Source organism: Danio rerio, chromosome 23, assembly GCF_049306965.1.
Source record: "Danio rerio strain Tuebingen ecotype United States chromosome 23, GRCz12tu, whole genome shotgun sequence".
Classification (NCBI taxonomy): Eukaryota; Metazoa; Chordata; class Actinopteri; order Cypriniformes; family Danionidae; genus Danio; species Danio rerio.
In genome coordinates, this window is record NC_133198.1 from 36,401,290 (window position 1) to 36,420,811 (window position 19,522).

At 36.2% G+C, this 19,522-nt stretch overlaps 1 protein-coding gene across 3 annotated transcripts in view; it reads right to left on the reverse strand.

The window, feature by feature from the left end:
- Positions 1-3,098: 3,098 nt before the first annotated feature.
- itga5 (integrin, alpha 5 (fibronectin receptor, alpha polypeptide)) overlaps positions 3,099-19,522 on the reverse strand; it is a 112,057-nt gene continuing 95,633 nt past the window's right edge. The window contains exons 25-30 of one of the 3 annotated variants that reach the window (NM_001004288.2): positions 18,575-18,733; positions 13,825-13,932; positions 8,827-8,940; positions 8,060-8,161; positions 7,828-7,950; positions 3,099-5,207 (exon numbers count right to left, since the gene is read on the reverse strand). In NM_001004288.2, coding sequence (NP_001004288.2) covers positions 5,127-5,207; positions 7,828-7,950; positions 8,060-8,161; positions 8,827-8,940; positions 13,825-13,932; positions 18,575-18,733 — 687 coding nt within the window. In that variant the 3' untranslated portion in view covers positions 3,099-5,126. Of the gene's footprint in view, positions 5,208-7,827; positions 7,951-8,059; positions 8,162-8,826; positions 8,941-13,199; positions 13,467-13,617; positions 13,933-18,574; positions 18,734-19,522 lie in introns of those variants that run through there. The other 2 variants (XR_012398264.1, XR_012398265.1) reach the window with 2 other exon arrangements.

The window sequence follows — 19,522 nt, forward strand, 5'->3', positions numbered from 1 at the left end:
TGTTTTGTTGTGATCTCAAAATAATTTGTTTAGTCATGATCTCGACATAACTTTTTGCTATGACGAGATCATGATAAAACGAATTATGATTCACAAATTTATGACCACAACTTTTTTTTGCTTTTATGTAATAATAATAATATTAATAATAATAATTATTATTATTATTAATATCCTGCCTTGCGAACAGGGAGAGAATAGCTTAACTGCAGACGTGCAACACGTTAAAGACATTCAGAACAGCCATAATATTCATTATTATATTCATGTTTATGATTATATACTATTATTTACAATAAAATCCCCGTAACTGTTACCATTTTAAAGCAACTCCATATGGCGCAGTTTTAAAGTAAATCACTTGCGGTAATGGTCAAAGCAAAAGCAGGATCTTAATCGTTCTTCATAATTAATTCATACACGCAGCAACTTATTTTGAGCCATATAGATTTGCTTTAAAATAGTAACAGTTAAGGGAATATTATTGTAAATAATGATATAAAATCATATACATGAATATAATGAGTGTACGTTATTCATGAGCACGAACGTTTGCGCGCATATTATCATGGCTGTTCTGAACGCCTTAAGCTGCGGTCACACTAGAGTTTGTGTGTGCGAAGTTCTGTCGTGCGCCGCTGCGGGATTGAACAAGCTTGTTAGACATTTTAAAAAGCGAGCGATTGCTCCATATTTTAAATTTCTGTCCAGAGATGTCATGTTTTGATCCCCGATTGGTCTCACGCAAGTCAAGTGATGCGATTTCGCAGGGCAGAGTTCACCAATCTTGAACTTTGCACCGCAGCAACCTGCAAAACTTGACGCATGACCCTGCGTTTCCAGTCTGACGCATTTGCGTGCGTTTGAATGGAAGTCAATGGGAGGAAAAGCCCAGTGTGACCGCAGCTTTATGTGTTGCACGAATGCGCATCTGCAGTTTGGCTATTCTCTTTGTTCGCAGGGCCGGTGCAAACTCACTGGCAAGACATTGGCCAGATATTATTAATACTACTACTAATAATTATTATTACATAAATAAATAAAAGCAAAAAATAAGTCATGATCACGACGTAACCTTTTGTTTGGTTGAGACCACAACATAATTAAGTCGTTATCACGAGAAAACAACTTTTTGTTATGTCGAGATCACAAGAAAACGAGTTGTTAAGTCAAGATCATGAGATGATTAAGTCGTGATCATGACAAAACAAGAGGGAAAAAATATTTTAATGCATGGCCTCTTAGGACTTCCGTAGTACGTGGCATAACAGAGTGTGGATTGTTTAATTATTGAAAATGAATGTACATAAATGCATTGCTTTTCAATACAGTCATGGTCTCTCCGCACTTTTTATTAAGCAGTATTCTAGTTCTGTCCTTTTAGGAATATTAACCTTTGAATTTCATTGTTCGCAAGCACTGGAGAACAACTGATAATACAGATTATTATTAGCTGCTGTATATAAAAGCCAAATACCACTGTTTAACAATTTAAATATTCAGAAACTGTTTTATAGACAATATATATGAAAGTATATACCTAATGCATTTTTTTCTAATGGAGTGTTTATTTTTTATAAATAAATTATTGAACATTTGTGACGCTGTTTCCTTTGTTACTGAACATTTTGTGCATTGTCAACATCAAAACCAATATTGAATACAGTGCATCCGGAAAGTATTCATAGGACTTTTTCCACATTTTTTATGTTACAGCCTTATTCCAAAATGGATTCAATTAATTTATTCTCAAAATTCTACACACAATACCCCATAATGACAATGTGAAAATACAGTTGAAGTCAGAATTATTAGCCCCCTTTCGATTTTATTATTATTTTTTTTTATATTTCCCAAATAATTTTTAACAGAGCAAGGAAATTTTCACAGTATGTCTGATAATATTTTTTCTTCTGGAGAAAGTCTTATTTGTTTTATTTCGGCAAGAATAAAAGCAGTTATTAATTAAAAAAAAAACATTTTTGGGACAAAATTATTAGCCCCTTTAAGCTTATTTTTTTTCGATAATCTGCAGAACAAACCATCAATAACTTGCCTAATAACTACAATAACTTGCCTAATTACCTTAACCTGCCTAGTTCACCTTATTAACCTAGTTAAGCATTTAAATGTCACTTTAAGCTGTGTAGAAGTGTCTTGAAAAATATCAAGTAAAATATTTTTTACTGTCATCATGTCAAAGACAAAATAAATCCGTTATTAGAAATGAGTTTTTTAAACTATTATGCTTAGAAATGTGCTGAAACAATTGTCTCTCCGTTAAACAGAAATTGGTGGAAAAAATAAACAGGGGTGCTAATAATTCAGGGGGACTAATAATTCTGACTTGAATTGTATATATTTTTAAACTGTTGCAAATTTATTAAAAATAAAAAACCTGGAAAATCACATGTACATACATATGAATGCAGCAATGCACAGAGAGATCCTGAATAAAAACCTGCTTCAGAGTGCTCTTGACCTCAGACTGGGATGACAGTTCATCTTCCAGCAGGACAATGACCCAAAGCACACCGCCAAAAAAATCAATGGAGTGGCTTCACAATAGCTCAGCTCAGTGCCCTTGAGTGGCCCAGCCAGAGCCCAGACCAAAATCTTATTGAACATCTCTGGAGAGATCTGAAAATAGCTTGTACACCGTCGCTTCCCATCCAAACTGAGCTACTCAGTACTTGGAGGTACTCAAAGGAGGAATGGGCAAAAATTCCCAAAGACAGGTGTGCCAAGCTTGTGGCATCATATTCAAAAAGACTTGAGGCTGTAATTGCTGCCAAACGTGCATCAACAAAGTATTGAGCAAAGGCTGTAAACACTGATGTACATGTGATTTTTCAGATTTTTTATTTTGAATAAATTTGCAACAATTTCATAAAATCTTTTTTCACATTGTCATTATGGGGTATTTTGTGTAGAATTTTGAGGAAATAAATTAATTTAATCCCATTTTGGAATAAGGTTGTAACAAAAAAATGTGGAAAAAGTGAAGCGCTGTAAACCTTTCCGGATGCACTGTATAATCAAAATCATTAGTTGCAAATATTTTGTATATGCCAGCAAAAAAATAATTCACCAAAAGCTGTACAAAAAAATGAAAGATTTATTTTAAAAAGCAAACTGTAAATACAAATAATAATTACTTGAACATCCCTCTGATTCTCCCCAATATGGGGTGATGAAATACGTCAAATCAGTATCAGCTGAAAAATTAAAATAATCTCCTCACCAAACATATTTACAACTCAATGCAAAAAAAAAAAAACACAAACCAAGATTTGGGGCTGGTAAAAAAAAAAAGCAAAAGAAAATAAACAAAAAAAGAAGACATACCCAGTGTTTCCTCCTGTTTAAAATACAACAAAAAAAATCTCAAGACTAAAATCTAACTTTGGAGGAATAAATATTTGTTTGTAAAAATGTACAAAATACATTAAAAACATTACTAAGGATTCAAGTCGAGTCTGTGTGTCAGCTTCTTTGGTTGTGTACCAATTCAAACTACCCCATTTGTTTGGTAAAACCTGCATTTACAATATGGCAGACAAAAAAATGTCTAAAATGTCTATTTTATGGCATTATCACACTTAACCATTAAAAATAATTCTTCTTTGACAGATGAAGCCGTGTTTCTGTATGTTTTAGCCTACAGCATTACATTAATTACCTTAAATCTGGGCTAATTTCAACCCTCAAACTGGGTGTTGTCTTCAAATAATCCTTATTTCTGAGAGCGACACTAAAATAAAGTATTATTATGCACATAGAAAAAGTTGAATATTGCACTTCCATACAGATTTCCTACGCATCCCACGGTTCCAGCTGCTGTCGCCTTCTAGGCAGCTCGCTGAAACAGGAGTTTTCATTTCATTCCCGCACTCAACCACTTCAGCACCATGATGTATGGAGGCATTTCTACTGACTGTGGCACTCCAAGAAAAAAAAAAAAATCACATCCATACACACAAGCAGAACACAAACACGCATACAAAAGACAAGAAGTATACAGGTGTATTTCAACATTCAGTCCCTGGATGAGGCCTGCTGCCTTGGAAGAGTTTTTGTGTAAATCTCCATCCAAGTCTACAGTGGGTCTCCGTTTGCCCACAGAAGTTTGGAGTGATGACATTGTTTTTGCTCTTTTGGCCCGAGGGTCTGTTAGCGTAATGGCAAAGCACAGCTCTGCTTCAAGGCATCGGTGAGGTTTCACAGACTCGGATCCAGTTTTGTCCCAGATGACTTTTAAGGCAAACGGCTAACATTCAGTAGGGAAGAACGGTCGCCTTCCGCAAAGGATCCTGACAATGTTTTCCACTGAAAGAGCGCCACTTGATCCTTTACGCGGCATCACCTGAGAGTGAAACTTGGCTTGCTATGAGGCGACTGAGCTGAAAACATCTCGTTCAGAGTGAAAACTCTATCCATTAGAAGTCACGTGACAAACAAACATTTAAAATGTCTTCATAAACAAAATAGACAGCAGGAAAATGGAGATGAGGGTCCCTGGTGAGGTATCCGACTACCTCATTCTCGCTTGCAAGACACAATAAATCAGCAAAACCTGTATCATTAACTTTGGTTGGATGTGAAATACTGCATAGATGTTCTTTGAGGGTGTGTTTTAGTGAGATAGCATGCTAAAAATAGAAAATGCTACACTGCGGATTGTTTAACCTTGAGCAGCTGTGGGCTAAAAAAAAAAAAGACATGAAATTGTTAAAAAAAAAAAATCGAACATAATTACATTAGTGCAGATTGAGTCCAACTTGGGCTGAATCCGTTTTTTTTTTTGTTTTTTTTCTGCTTTAGCAGGTTGCCAGTGATCCTGAGCTTTGGTTCAGATCAACCCAAAACTGTTTGTGAGCGGCAGGCTGTAAGTGGTGGTTAAAAGTGGAAACCCACATCAAGGGGAAAAAACGAGTTAAAATAAACAAAGTCAACATTCATTTGGCTTTAAGTCCTCAGGGTCTCGTTATCTAGTGCAGTACAGTGAAGATCCAGTGATCTTTCCTCCGCCGTCTACTCTACTGCAGTCTAGTCTTTGTCTTTTCAACAGCAAGTCAGCTTCTCTTTGGACGGCCTTTGGTTAAGGACGTGAACCATCTCTTCGTTTAGGCCTCGGATGCAGCCTGAGGTTTGAGTTGGGCTTTTTCCATCGCAGTGCCGTATGGAGTTCGCTTGAAGAAGCCGAGCTACAGAAATCAAGGAGAGAGGGAGAAAAATGCATTTAAAATTGGTTATGGTAAACTTTTTCAGTACATCTATAGGCTAATTGGCTGTTAAGTGAAGGCGGTAGGTCCGATGTAGCCTTTGCATACCCTTCGTCATACCCTAACATGCACCTCTCAAAGAATCTAAATATACATTGTGATGATGCAGAGTGCAAGGGTATGATTGGACGGCTTGGAAGCAATGATAAGTGTGGACGAGGCCAAGAGCCTAGGGAGTGGAGCGAGGATGATTGAGCGGCACATCCTGATTTTGTTAAGTACGATGCGATCCTGTCTAAGTTGATCCTTGAACATCATTTTTGTTTGAAAATGTAATCCATGCCTATTCCATACCTCTAAACCCAAGCATAACTGTAAATTATATCCCAAATTAGAGGGCAATAATAGTTGGATAACATCAACAATATCATATAGAAGTGCATAAACCTAACTGTAAGCCTAAACTTGACATAAACGGTAAACATATCCCTCAACTCTTATTGGCTGATTGAAATGTTGTTCCAGGATCAACATAGATGTTAATCCAGGAACATGTCCAACTTGGTGAAATCAGATTGGCGTGGTTGTGTGAGTATTTAACAAATGCTATATCCGAAATCGCCTACTACTCAAATAGACATTGAATTTGAATTTACTTCACAACCATTAGAAAAGTACTATCAATATAGTATGACTGTGAGTAGTATGAATGGAACTTGGACGTACTACAATACATCCGCCATTTGTCATTATCATGTGACAGCATCAGTTGCGTCGCTTCACTCCCATTCATGAATTATCTCACGTGCCATCATAGGATAGCGAAGCGTCCCTCAGACGCGCACAAAATCTCGCCAGAAGTAGTAGGTCATTCAGGTACTTCTCACATACTGCTTTTTGATTACCATGAATTCTGTCATACTACTCTGCTTGCATGCGGTTTTTCGTCTACTATATAGTACTGAAGCAAGCAATTTCAGATGCAGCCTTAGTCATGGAGGAGCTCTGGATGGATATATATAGTTTAGTGTTTAGTTTATGTATAAAGTTGTGGAAGATTCACTGGTTCTCGCCTTTTTCTTCCTAGAATGAGTGTGAGTTTGAGCTACTTCTACAGTAGCTTCATACGCATTTCCAGCATAAACCCAAAACATCAGCAAAGATGCTCAACACAGTGGAACACTGAATCCCCATGGCCTACTAGCTTTTCGTAATTGTTATTGCCAGAGCAGCACAAACAGAATGCAGAAGTATAAACGCTTACTTCAGCGTCGGTCTGGAGGTAGTGGACATTTTAAAAGTGGGGGGGACAGCTGAATAAGATCGAAAAGTTTACTTTCATTTAATTATTATCGCCTGTTTCTAAATGGTCTGTCTCTAAAAGCAAGGGGGACATATCCCCCTGTCCCCTGGCATTGGTTACAAGCCAGGTATGCACCTTGGGGAACAGAGACCATTATTAACCACAGTTAACTATTAATAAGAGGATTAGCACACTGTCTGCTTAATATCTGCTATCCCTTTATTTTGATGATCATTAACATCTGTGAACTTATTATAGCCTAACTTGGTGTATTTATACTCTAATATTAGCAAAGTTACTTTTAATTAAAAGAATGTTAAATAATATACTATTTGTAGGTAGTTTTTTTATGTAACGAACAATAGTTCACTACAAAAGAGAACTAGTCTGACTACAATAGAAAAGTAGCAGATTATCAATTAGCAACATGCTAGTTCAGCTATTTGGGATAGGCTACCATTTTGATATCCCTACTACATGTTGACTGTATTGAATATGAAATTGTTTACAGTTATAAGTCTTTCTGATTAGGGAGAAAAAAACTGTAGCTTGAGATTAGATTTGGGATTGTCTCTATTTAAAGGCTCTATAAAATTAAAATAGTATCAATATTAATAGTTTTTCTATTATAGGTTATCTGTAAGCTTGTGCGCACTGAAATAGTAACAAAATTCAAGTTTATGAGATATAAAATTGATATACACATGTAAAGCTTGTAGTTTGTCACTAATGCTGAATGGATCAACAGTTTTATTTACGTCACCTCATACTTCAGTTTCCCCATCAAACCTTGACCAATCAAATGCTCTCTAGTATCTGACATGCCCCGCCCTCTACAAGAGGCTCCACATTTGATGCGCTTGTGCTCAACCTCACTCATTGGCAGAGTGGTGATAAAACAAAACACGATTGGCTGTATTTTTTTGTTTTTTTTTAAGGGAGGAGCTACTCTATATCCCTCAGTACACTTCACCCTCTCTTCATGTTTTGGTTGAGATTGCGATAAACAACGAATAAAAATATACATTTAAAAGCACTTCACGGGACCTTTTAAGTATAATATTTAGTTAAAATTCCTTACTATCTTGCTTAATAGCCAGGTTTGGAAAAAAAAATGGATAAGAATTGGTTTACAATTAGCAACAACCTACTCTAGAAAGAAAGGTATGATTTAGTTTTCTTAAAACAAGTACATGTGGTTACAAGGCTTTAAGATTAAAAAGAAAATGCTTAGTTACAACAAAGTCCAACAACCTGAATTCTTGACCACAGCTAGAAATGAAATCGGCAGATGCTGACCTTGTAGAGGACGTAGATGAGCAGCGCGAGCAGCAGAAGACCAGCTAGAATCGCCAGAATGATGATCCACAGAGGAACAGCGTACGAACTGTCCGGCTTATTCCACACCACAGGAGTCACCATCTGCAGTTCACACAAACATCAGCAGAGCATTTTTACAACTAAATACATTCTGTCTAATAATGAACATGAATTAGATTTGATAAAAATATATAAAATGACCGAAGTTTACCTTTTTAGAGCCACTAGGAGTCACCTTAGGCAAAATGGCATATGGCATCTTTTCCACTTTGTAACTAGCATGGCACTCCAGAATAAAGTTTTTATAAGTGTTCTGTAAATAAATCACGGAAAGCACAATTATATGTTATGAATAAGATCAACAATATCATAATTTATTAATGGCGTGTCTGCAGCAAAGGCATTATAGTGGCTAAAACATTGACGTTTAAAAGAAAAGGATACCAAACTAAATATAAAATTATAAATGATCTTAAGTACATCTAAAACAGTTACTGTAAACAACGCTGTTCAGCATTCATTTCATTCTCTACTAAATTTAATTTTTAATGTAACAGTCCTAGTCGCATCCAGATGGTGGCAGTATTGCTTCACTGGATCCCAACATTTTCTGACATTCCAATGCGCTGAGCTCTCAGGACTTCTCTTAATGTATTTTCAATGCACTGGCTTATAAACTTTGCATTGGCTGGAGCTGCATGTAAGGAGTCTCTCAAAAGAGCTCCTGTTTACACACCATCTGATTCTCTTCAACTTGAGTTAAACAGACACCACCAAATCTACATTACTACCTACAAAATATATCAGGAAATAACCACACTATACACTAAATTTTTAATCTGTTCAATCATTGAGGTGGACTTGGAGAGGGGTCTTATTTGAGATTTCAGAGTATAAAATTTGACTGTAAAAGCATCCATCATTTTGTTTTCAGTGCACTATTAGTAATCATTTCAAGAGACAACACTTTCTGCTCACCTCCATAAACGTTTCAGCCCAAATTCGTGAGCGAACATGAAGTATGGCACTCGTCCCTCGCTCCAACAGGCCAACATTACACATCAGAGTCCAACAGTCCACACTGGAGCAAGACTAAAACAACAGACAAGGAGATACAACGGAGTAACATCAATTTCAAAATTTGCTTTTGCTTATTTTATTTTTTCAGTCAAAAAGAAAGAGAAATATTTTAGGGTAAAGAAAACAAACAAAATCACAGATTTTTCCTGCATTTTTACCAAACATTCAAACTATTTTGGAATTTATAATGATTATAATGAAGTTTTCTATGTTATTGCTGCTTGTTTGTTATTTAAAATGAGCTAAAACACAATAATTCTTAATAACTTAATTGTTTTATGTTCAATCCACTTAAATTTGTAAAAACTATTAACTTAATCAATTTGTGTTGAGACAATATGAAGGTATTGTGTGGAGCCGAGTGTATTTCATCACACAGCATTTTTAGTTCCTGTCAGAAGCCACTGTAAACCCTTCATGAGAGCTGTTATTCAAATAAACAAATGCCACTGAAACGTAGCAACAGCATAAAAATTGCATTTCCAGGACTGAAATAAATAAATTCACCATAAAAGCATGCCTGGCTGTCATTTGCGACATGAGCTCTAATTAAAAAACCCAACTATAATTACCAATATGAGGATTCGTAGGGAAAGATGGACCATGAGACAGACATTAGCGTCACAAGCCATCGGCATTGACAAAGAGCCCAATGTTAGCGTATTGTACATCGACTGCTTTAAATTAGTGGCAATTCACTGGTAGAGTCACAGGACTGTAAAATCCTGACTACAGTCGCCTAAAGACAAATTCCGTCCCACCAACGCAATAACATTCAGCTCCCTGGATTTTACAGGCTGTACATTACCACATTCATCATCAGATCCCTGTGGCATGACACTAGTTACATTAGGAGGGGGGAAAACGATCACTGAACATGCAACTATATTTATTTAACAGTGAATGGATTTGCTCAACTTTTGAGGTCTGCAATAAGTTTTGTTTGAACCATGATCAAGCGGCTAATAATTACTTGCTAATACTAATAACATGTGTTCAGGACATCTGGAATGGCAAAGAAAGCGTTCTTGCAGGACTCCCAGAGTTATCAAGATTCTTTGGATTCATCTTCAATGCCTCCTCCTTTATTTTACCCCAGACATGCTCAATAATGTTCATGTTTGGTAACTGGGCTGGCCAATCCTGGAGCAGCTTGACCTTCTTTGCTTGAATTATGAGAAGGAGCACTATCCTGCTAAAGAATTTGCCCCTCCTGTGGTTTGTAATGTAATGGGAAGCACAAATGTCTTGATACCCCAGGCTGTTGATGTTGCCATCCACTCTGCAGATCTCTCGCACGCCCCCATACTGAACGTAACACCAAATCATGATTTTTCCTTCACCAAACTTGACTGATTTCTTTGAGAATTTTGGGTCCATGCGGGTTCCAATAGGTCTTCTGCAGTATTTTTAATGATTGTGATGCAGTTCAACAAACGATTCATCTAAAAAACCGACCTTCTGCCACTTTTACAAATGATCAACTAGAAGTCAGGTAATTATTTGTTGCTCTTACAACTGTGATCGATGACAAAACTTTTGTCAGGAAGTGTATATTATATTATATTATATTATATTATATTATATTATATTATATTATATTATATTATATTATATTATAGATGCAAAAGTAATTCTAATTATAGTAAATTTACTATATATAAATGGCAAATATATATATATATATAAAAAAATTATTTCCAATGAGGTACAAAAAAAATACATTGCATTATATTATATGTGCAGTTTTCTTCAAGCACATTGCCAAGACTCGATTCACAGCTACACAGACATCAATAAAGCATAAAACACCTTGGATTTTAATTTACCATCCCTTCATCTCAGCTGACAGATCTGAAACAGGCTTGAACTTCAAAAACACACCTGCACTGTTCAACGTCAACAGAAATACACCAAAATGAGCACAAAACAGCCCTAAAGGAGCACGTCATCAAGCAGGAGATGATAAACATGGCTGACTAAGCGCAACAGGCGACAAAGCCCTCTTTCATTTGCTGAGGTGAAGAGCGAGGATGAGACACAATCAGCTGCTGTCTGAGAGCCGAAGCGCTTCATGACGCACAGAAAAACGGCAAATTAGAGGGTAGAGCGAAGACATTTGAGGCAGACCTTCACTTTGCAGAGTAATGAGGTCATTAATGCTCAATCGCATGGTCTCGAATGCACACACATATACCTAGACTGACCAAGCAAAACATTTTTAATGGCAGCCAATCAGTCAGAGCAGATCTTTGACCCTGTAGGACCTGACCCGTGCTTCTATGCTGGTGAGAGAAAGTTTTTTTTGTGAGGTCATGAGAATGAGTGCATTTGGATGTGTTTGTACAACATTTGCATTTTTGGCAATGTAAATGAGTTGTGTTGACCTTCCTGTTGACCACAGCTCAGTGGCTGTTCTCCAAAAACTGGTAAGTGAACCATGTAGACAGTATTTTAAAAGGTACACTTTAAACGTTTTACCATTTTTAAATCCAGTCTTTTTAGCTTAGCTTAGCATAAATCCTTGAATTTGATTAGTATACTAGCATATATAAAATATTTTTCTTATTTAAAGCTTGACTCTTCAGTAGTTAGATTATGGACTAAGACAGAAAATGAAAAGTTGCATGTTCTAGGCTGAAATGGTTAGCACTAGAAAGTATTTCATAGCTAGGTAAATAGTTAACAGTAGCCTATGAGAGTATAACCAGAATGAGAGTATAGTTCCTAGCCATATCGACCAATAAATCAGTTACTTTTTATTTCTGACTGTCTTTGTACACAATACAAAAGAGTCAAGCATTAAATAGGAAAAGTATCAAAACTCTGGTCATTTTTTAACAAGATGCTAATAGCCTAATCTGATTCAACGACTTATGCTGAGCTAAGCTAAAAGTGCTCCGGCTAGACTGAGAGATTGGCTGAATGGATTTTACAAATGGTAAAACTCAACTAACTTTAGAGGACTTGCAAAATGAGTCTAGTTTCAAACAAAAGTAGAGTAAGGCATCATGTTATGGGTATAAAGCTTGTTCCCTTACCCCTATATTAAGGATATAATAACAATAATCTCAAAGTTTACTGGTCACCACATGATTCGTTGATTCTTTTGTATTGGTAATGTGTAATAAATAAAAAGCTAAACATTGTGTCCACCAAACTGACCCACAATCTAGTCAGCCATAAAGAAATTTCCTGTCATATTATAGAACAGTACATTGGTAAGCATGTCAAGTATAAAAGCTTATCAATCGGAGTCTCACGCTGCACAAGTAAGCTTCAATGAGTCTCAGGTGACTACTTTTGATCGGATCACTGAAAATGGATTTTTATCAGGGCTTATGACCAGCAAACCTGTTTATGTCTTTGTTTTGTAGGGATTTGGATATTGAATGAGTTCCCTGAAGTATATAGTAATGCAGTATATAGTTATATATAGCATATTTAGCATATACACTCACCGGCCGCTTTATTAGGTATACCATACTAGTATCGGATTGGACCCCATTTTGGCTTTAGAACTGCCTAAATCCTGCAACCAGTGCGGATTTCTGCTGCTGTAGCCCATCTGCCTCAAGGTTTGATGTGTTGTGTGTTCAGAAACACTCTTCTGCATACCTCGGTTGTAACGTGTGCTTGTTTTGAGTTACTGTGGCCTTACTATCAGCTCAAACTAGTCTGGTCATTGTCCTCTGACATCAACACCCACAGAATTGCCAGTCACTGGATATTTTCTCTATTTCAAACTGTTCTTTGTAAACCCTAGAGATGGTTGTGCGTGAAAATCCCAGTAGATCAGCAGTTTCTGAAATACTCAGATCAGCCCGTCTGGCACCATCAATTATGCCACGTTCAAAGTCCCTTAAATCACCATTCTTTCCCATTCTGATGCTTGGTTTGAACTGCAGCAGATCGTCCTGACCATCTTTAAATGCCTAAATAAATTGAGCTGCTACAATGTGATTGGCTAATTGGAAATTTGTGTTACCATGCAGTTGGATAGGTGTACTTAATAAACTGGCCAGTGAGTGTATAAGCAAGTAGTGTAATGTAATTTTTTGTAACCAAGTAGTTTATTTGAGGGATTAAACTTTATTAGGTTGTTTTAAAACGTGTAGCTTTACTTAAGTTTATTTTTTTGTGCTGTATCAGCATTTTAACTCCACTTTTTTCCTTAAATATACGGTTACAACTTTATTTTGTATTGTCTTTGGTTATTGGCCAAGTAGAATAATCGGTCCCATAGAAAATTTGCAGGAGACAGAGCAACCTCAAGACATGGACGCTTTATAAATGCAGCAAGCATGTACATCAGCAGCAAAATCATTACACGCATACCATGTAGCATTAACTATCATGAACTAACATACTGTAACAATTTTGTTTTTACTACAGTAAACTGGTGTATTGTAGTATAAACCATATAGTTGTCAAAAACTGAGTATAGTAATGGATCATTAGTTTGTATTATATAGTTGTTGTATAACCACAGCAGCTATAGCAGGGATGTCAAACTCAATTCTTGGAGGGCCGCAGCCCTGCACAGTTTAGTTTCAACCCTGCTCCAACACACTTACCTGTAGGTTTCAAACAAGCCTTCAGGACTCAATTAGTTTGATCAGGTGTGTTTAATTAGGGTTGGAACTAAACTGTGCAGGGCTGCAGCCCTCCAGGTATTGAGTTTGACACCCCTGAGCTATGGAATTACCACAACAGATGAATTCAAGTATTTTAGTATTTACTGTAGTATTTGTTCGTGTGGGATGATTGAACACTAAAATAAAGCTGCAAAACAGGACTCATCCAGTCAACCTATCCCTTTCAGAATAGAGTTAATGTTTTATTCATGTTTTGCTTTGTTTCATCACTTTTATTTCACAACTTCAGAAATCTCACCAGATTGGTCAGTTGCGAGAGCTCTCCCTTGTGCGTGTCCCGCTTCTCAATGTGGTGTTCGTGCCCTGAATCTCGTACAGGAGGCTGCTCTGTTGAAGACTGCTGCAGCTGAAGAGAGAGAAACAGAGAAGGGAACATTAAGTGGAAATTCACCACACACTTCTGGACACTGTGGACTCTGACATCACGGTTCAGTCTGTACTGACGCCCTCTGACTCAACGCTAACACTGAGCTGGGAGGGACACGTTGAGCTGGACGCAAGGGGCATTTTGCAACAGATGTCAGATTTTACTCAACTTCTCCATTGTGCAGAGCCATGCACTCCTCCAAACCAAGAAGTACGCCCTAAATGGCATGAGAAACTGAACAAACAGCTAATTCAGGGAAGAATTCAGCACAGTCCCAGATGCAACAGCAGTTTTGCGTTACCAATCCGCTAGACTTGGTCAGGACGTCCTCAAAATGGGCCGAAAGGGGTTTATCCAGGCTTCTAAAATGTCTTATAGCTGATTCCTGAAATCACATACTGCTTGAGAGGGTACTACATTTGAATTTGATTTACCTTCATGACCAGTAGAAAAGCACATTTTATATCAGGGGTTATCAAACGTTTCAGCCCGCAACCCCCAAAATAACAATGCCAGTGACTTGCGTACCGCACTACCCTCTGAGGTGGTTATAAATATATAAACCTTGCACACAATGGCATACATAAACCAATAGGCTCAAGTCTATTCATTATTTAATTTCGGAGATCATCCTCTATGTTCAGCTGTGTCCTGTATTTACTTTTAATGTATGTGTGTGCCATAAAGGTGTCAGAAAGTTTAACCTGGTGCCATAAAATTTTTGTCTTTAATCATTGTCTTCAATACAATGTAATCACCCCTGGGGGTGCAAAAAATTGAAAGGCTGATGGTCTTTTATTTGCATGTTGCTTGGCTAAACCCTTCTCGGTCCATCTTGAGGACGTCCTGACCAAGTCTGTCAGGAAAAAAAAATGGAAAGGCTGATGGCTTTTTATTTGCATGTTTTTTTATGTAACTAGTAACTGCTTTTTTCTTCTGTAGGTTATGGATAAAATATGCTAATTCTAATAGTTTAATAAGATGAATTTGATTTTTGGAAACCACCAAGCGACCCCCACTCATTGTCCTGCAACTCCCCGGGGCATCCTGACCGCCACTTTAGGAACTACTGTTCTATATATTATGAATATGAGTAATGGAGTTCAGATGTACTACATCCACCATTTGTCATTATCACATGACGTACACACGTCAGATGCATCCCTAGTTCACTCTCATTATAAAAAGTCTCTCCCATGGCCTTATGGGATAGTATTCTTTTGATGCACACTTCAGACTCTCATAGGAACTAGTAGGTCATCAGGGTACTTCTCATCTACTGTTTTTTGAATATTTTGAATTCAGACAATCTACTCAGCTCACATACTGAATAGTAGGGAAGTATGGAAGCAGCTACACTAATTTTTTTCCCATCAGCATAAGCATTTTCTCAATTACCTCAGGAATACCCATCCTGAGGAAAACAGATCATATTTTGAACATTTCAGATGAACTAAACACCTTTTATATGATAACCTCATATGCATCAACTCTAGGCTCTTGTGAAATACATGCTTCAGCCTACATTTTTTTTGGTAAACTGCAAAAACGCACTTCATATGTTGACTGCAGTTTCAAGGTAAAATGAACATGAAGCAGTGTGACACCAACAACTTTTGTCCCTTTTCAGACTAATGATGTTTTCATTTATCATTGAATGAAGGATTATTTCCATGTTGTTCTTTGCAAAACACCAAATAAATGCCACAAAACAACTTAAAGGGGTCTATGATTTGTAATTAAATACATTTGTCTTCGCTATCTATCTTCAAAAGGTCAACTTTTCTTTGCTTGGTAGCTCATTTTGTACAGTGCTATACTTGTAATGCAGAGCACTCGGGTTTGAGTATGATGAAGGATTAAAAAACAATGTAAAAGCAAAGTAAAATGATGTGGTCACATTGCACTTTTTCCTTACATTTGTTTTTGAAAACACTATTGGTTGAGTTTTAGGGAAAGATTTAGCTCAGTTGTTCTCTAGCGGATCTGTATGACAAGCCCCGCTTTTCAGATTTGCAAAAATGTAGATAGCGCCCTCTAGTGGATTTGTCATCTGAAACAAGCATTGAAACATACCTGGAGCTATGTATTGATCCCTAAGTTCTTTTTTTTTTTTTTTTAAATGTAGGTTGAGTCATATTTCCAATGAGCCTGAGCTGAGATCAACTTAAAAAACGTAACTTTTATAATCCTGATCAGAGAATATAATCATCTCTTCAAAATTATTCATCTTGCTTGAATCTTATCATTTCCTACATGATTGTATCATCCCAGAACGGTGTCATTCTGCAATACAGTCATTAGTATTGACCTCTGATAACAACATCACTCTTTATTTGTAAAGTAGAACTATGATTTTTTTGTAAAGCCGCTTTGAAATTATACAAATCACGAAAAGCGTTTTAAAAAGCAACTTGAATTGAATAGAAATCATTATGAATTTGAGAAACTAGAAACATATCCCTCAAATCTTGCTAAATAGCACCTGAAATACTTATTATTATTTGATCCAGGGGTGGGGTAGAGTGAAAACTTTCAGTGGGAGCTTTGATTGAGCTGATGGATGTGCTTATGGAGACAGCAGTGGGAATTGAAGCATGATGGGAGTTCAGATTGCGATGAGAGTTCGGCAGGAGGATCAAAGCCTGGTTTAATGTCTTTGGGTGGAGCTGTATGAGGGACAGGGTGGGCTCAAGAAACGACATATTAGGAAATATGGACGGATGTGTGGTGTGTGCATGTGTTTGGCATATGCATTTGTGTGTATGAGAGCGAAACTGGGTGTTAATGACAGCGGATGTCACTTAAATTAAAATTGAGTCTGTCATCAACAAGCTTCGTCCATTTTAGGAGCTTCTCTCATCACACCGCATGCAAGTCTCCCATCTCTAATGTCTTGTGCTTAAAACATAACTTTAAACTCACTTCCCTTTAAGAATCATGTATATGTTCACTTGCATAACAAATCGATTTATGAAAAAATGTAAAAAGTGGTTCCCTGTTTTGTTTCATGTATATATTTCCGTCATGACAACTGTCAGAGAGATTAAGCATGGTAATTAATATGTATATGGTAATTTTGAAATGTTTGGTCTTGCAGGAATAGATCTTGAGCTTCTGCTACTGCTTTGATTATTATGGCAAGCAAATACTGATACTTGATGCTGCATGCAAACTGAGAATATAACACACTGCTGGTGCAAACATAATATAAGCAATTGAATTCAGAATTATTAGCCAACCTTTTTTTTTTATTATATTTCTCAAATGATGTCAAACAGAGCAATGAAATTTTCACAGTATGTGTGATAATATTTTTTCTTCTGCAGAAAGTCTTATTTGTTTTATTTCTTCTAAAATAAAAGCAGCTTTTAATTTTTAAAAGCAATTTTAAGGTCAAAACTATTAGCCCCTTTAAGCATAATTTTTTTCAATAGTCTACAGAACAAACCATTGTTATACAATAATAACCTGATTAACCTAGTTAAACCTTTAAATTTTACGTTAAGCTGTATTGAACTGTCTTGAAAAATATCTAGTCAAATATGATTTACTGTCATCATAGCAAAGATAAAAGAAATCAGTTATTAAAGATGAGTTATTAAAACTATTAGGTTTAGAAATGTGCTGAAATAATCTTCTCTTCATTAAACAGAAATTGTAGAAAAAATAAACATTGTGGGTAATAATTCAGGGGGGCTAATAATTCTGACTTCAATTGTGTGTAACTCCCGTAGCAGATCTAAACTGAGGTGGAGCTGGGGTGGAGAAGGATCTCTGAAAAATGTGCTGCAATACTAGAGTGTAAAACAACATTTGCTAATTTCAAGCGAAACGTATTGTACTAATGATAATTGTAATTATGCTAGAGATGTCTAATAAATCAATGCCAATATTACCAATACAGCGTCATATATCTTTTTTTTACATACAGTATATTGTTAACAGAAAATGGTGGCAAATGTAATACCATGTAATATACAATTAATTTATTAAATAAATACATTCTGTTAATAAATAATTTTTTTTTGTCTAGACTTTTACATAGTGATTCCCTGTCTAAAACATTATATGATCAGTAAGTCATGACAACATATGTTTTTAGTTAATTCATATAATAAATAGTTTTTGGTTTAACTAATTAAACTAAGTTAATCATGTTCCAACTTAATTTTATGAGTTGCACAAGCTGATTTAGTTTAATTAGTTCAATTTAGTTTGATATAATAGAAGTTCAAATGACTCAAAGTTAATTTGATCCGCTTAAAAATTTGAGGAAACCAGTATTTTTTTGTTACAGTGCATAAACATTATTATGAAAATTTATTAAAATGTAATAAGTATATAAGGTCACAACAACTAAGCTTAATTACACCAAAAAGCAGGCCTCATTTAATTTTATATTCTATTTGAAACTAAATCTAAAAGGTAATTTTGGGTGCAATGCAACTCATGCACATTCTTAATAGGCTTCATGAAGTTTACCCATAAACACTGCTGTGAAGCCTGACAGATCAAAGTCGTGCACATAATGACAGAAAGCACCCCAGTCTTAATGACTCCGTCAAGTCCAACCCTGATAAAAATCTCTGTCCTGTTGTTAACCCTGAACGTCTCTTACCTTCAGGTTGAGTGGGTTGATGATGTTGTGGGTGGTGCAGTTAACCGGGCCCTCCGTGGTGACCTCCAGCGGGTAAATGAACCGGTTACTGTGAAGCCTCATGGGGCATTTGAGCTGCAGTAAAGTGTGACTGATGCGACTCGGCCCATTGTTCACCAGCTGAGAGAGAAAGAGAGAGAGAATTAGAAATTAGTAAAGTTTTACAAATAATAATAATAAAAAAATCATTCCATAACTACACAACTATTAACCTATTACAAATGCATTTTAAAGAAAACACTAAAAAATATTAGTTATATTAGTACTATTAGATTAGATTAGATTAGATTAGAGTGAAAATTATACATTGACAATCGAGGGGGGTCAAGTTTTTTGATGATATTCGGTAATGTGCCACTGTGAATCAAACTTCTATATTTAATTTAGTTCCATCTAATTTATTAATCAATTTGTGTGGATTTTTAGTGTTTCTCAATGACATTTGTGATATTAAGTAAGCATATTAAGGGATGACCATGAAAAACAGCACGTATTTTTTATTTTACTGTTTAACTTTCATGTGCAAGCAGGTGTATAATAAAATACAAACTCTGCATCAAATTTTACGGACACCTACAGATGCCTATTTTACAAGAAACTTGTTCTGTGAATACGTAACACTGTCTGTTGGTGTTCTAGATTTGCCTGTTTCAAACCGCTAAATTATTAATTTTTGGCGCAAACATGCATTCACAATGATATGAACCATTACAAGGGTGATCAAACGTGTATTTAAGTGATCTATTATTTCAATTATTAATAATATCTAAGATACAGATCGGAGCAAACTATTTCTTAACTTTTAAAGGGTAGACCTGCCCCATACATCTTGTTTTGATGTCCTTCAGGGTGGATAAAGCGTTAATTAGGGAGGTCTGACCCACCAACCCCCCAGTTTAGAGTAACAGT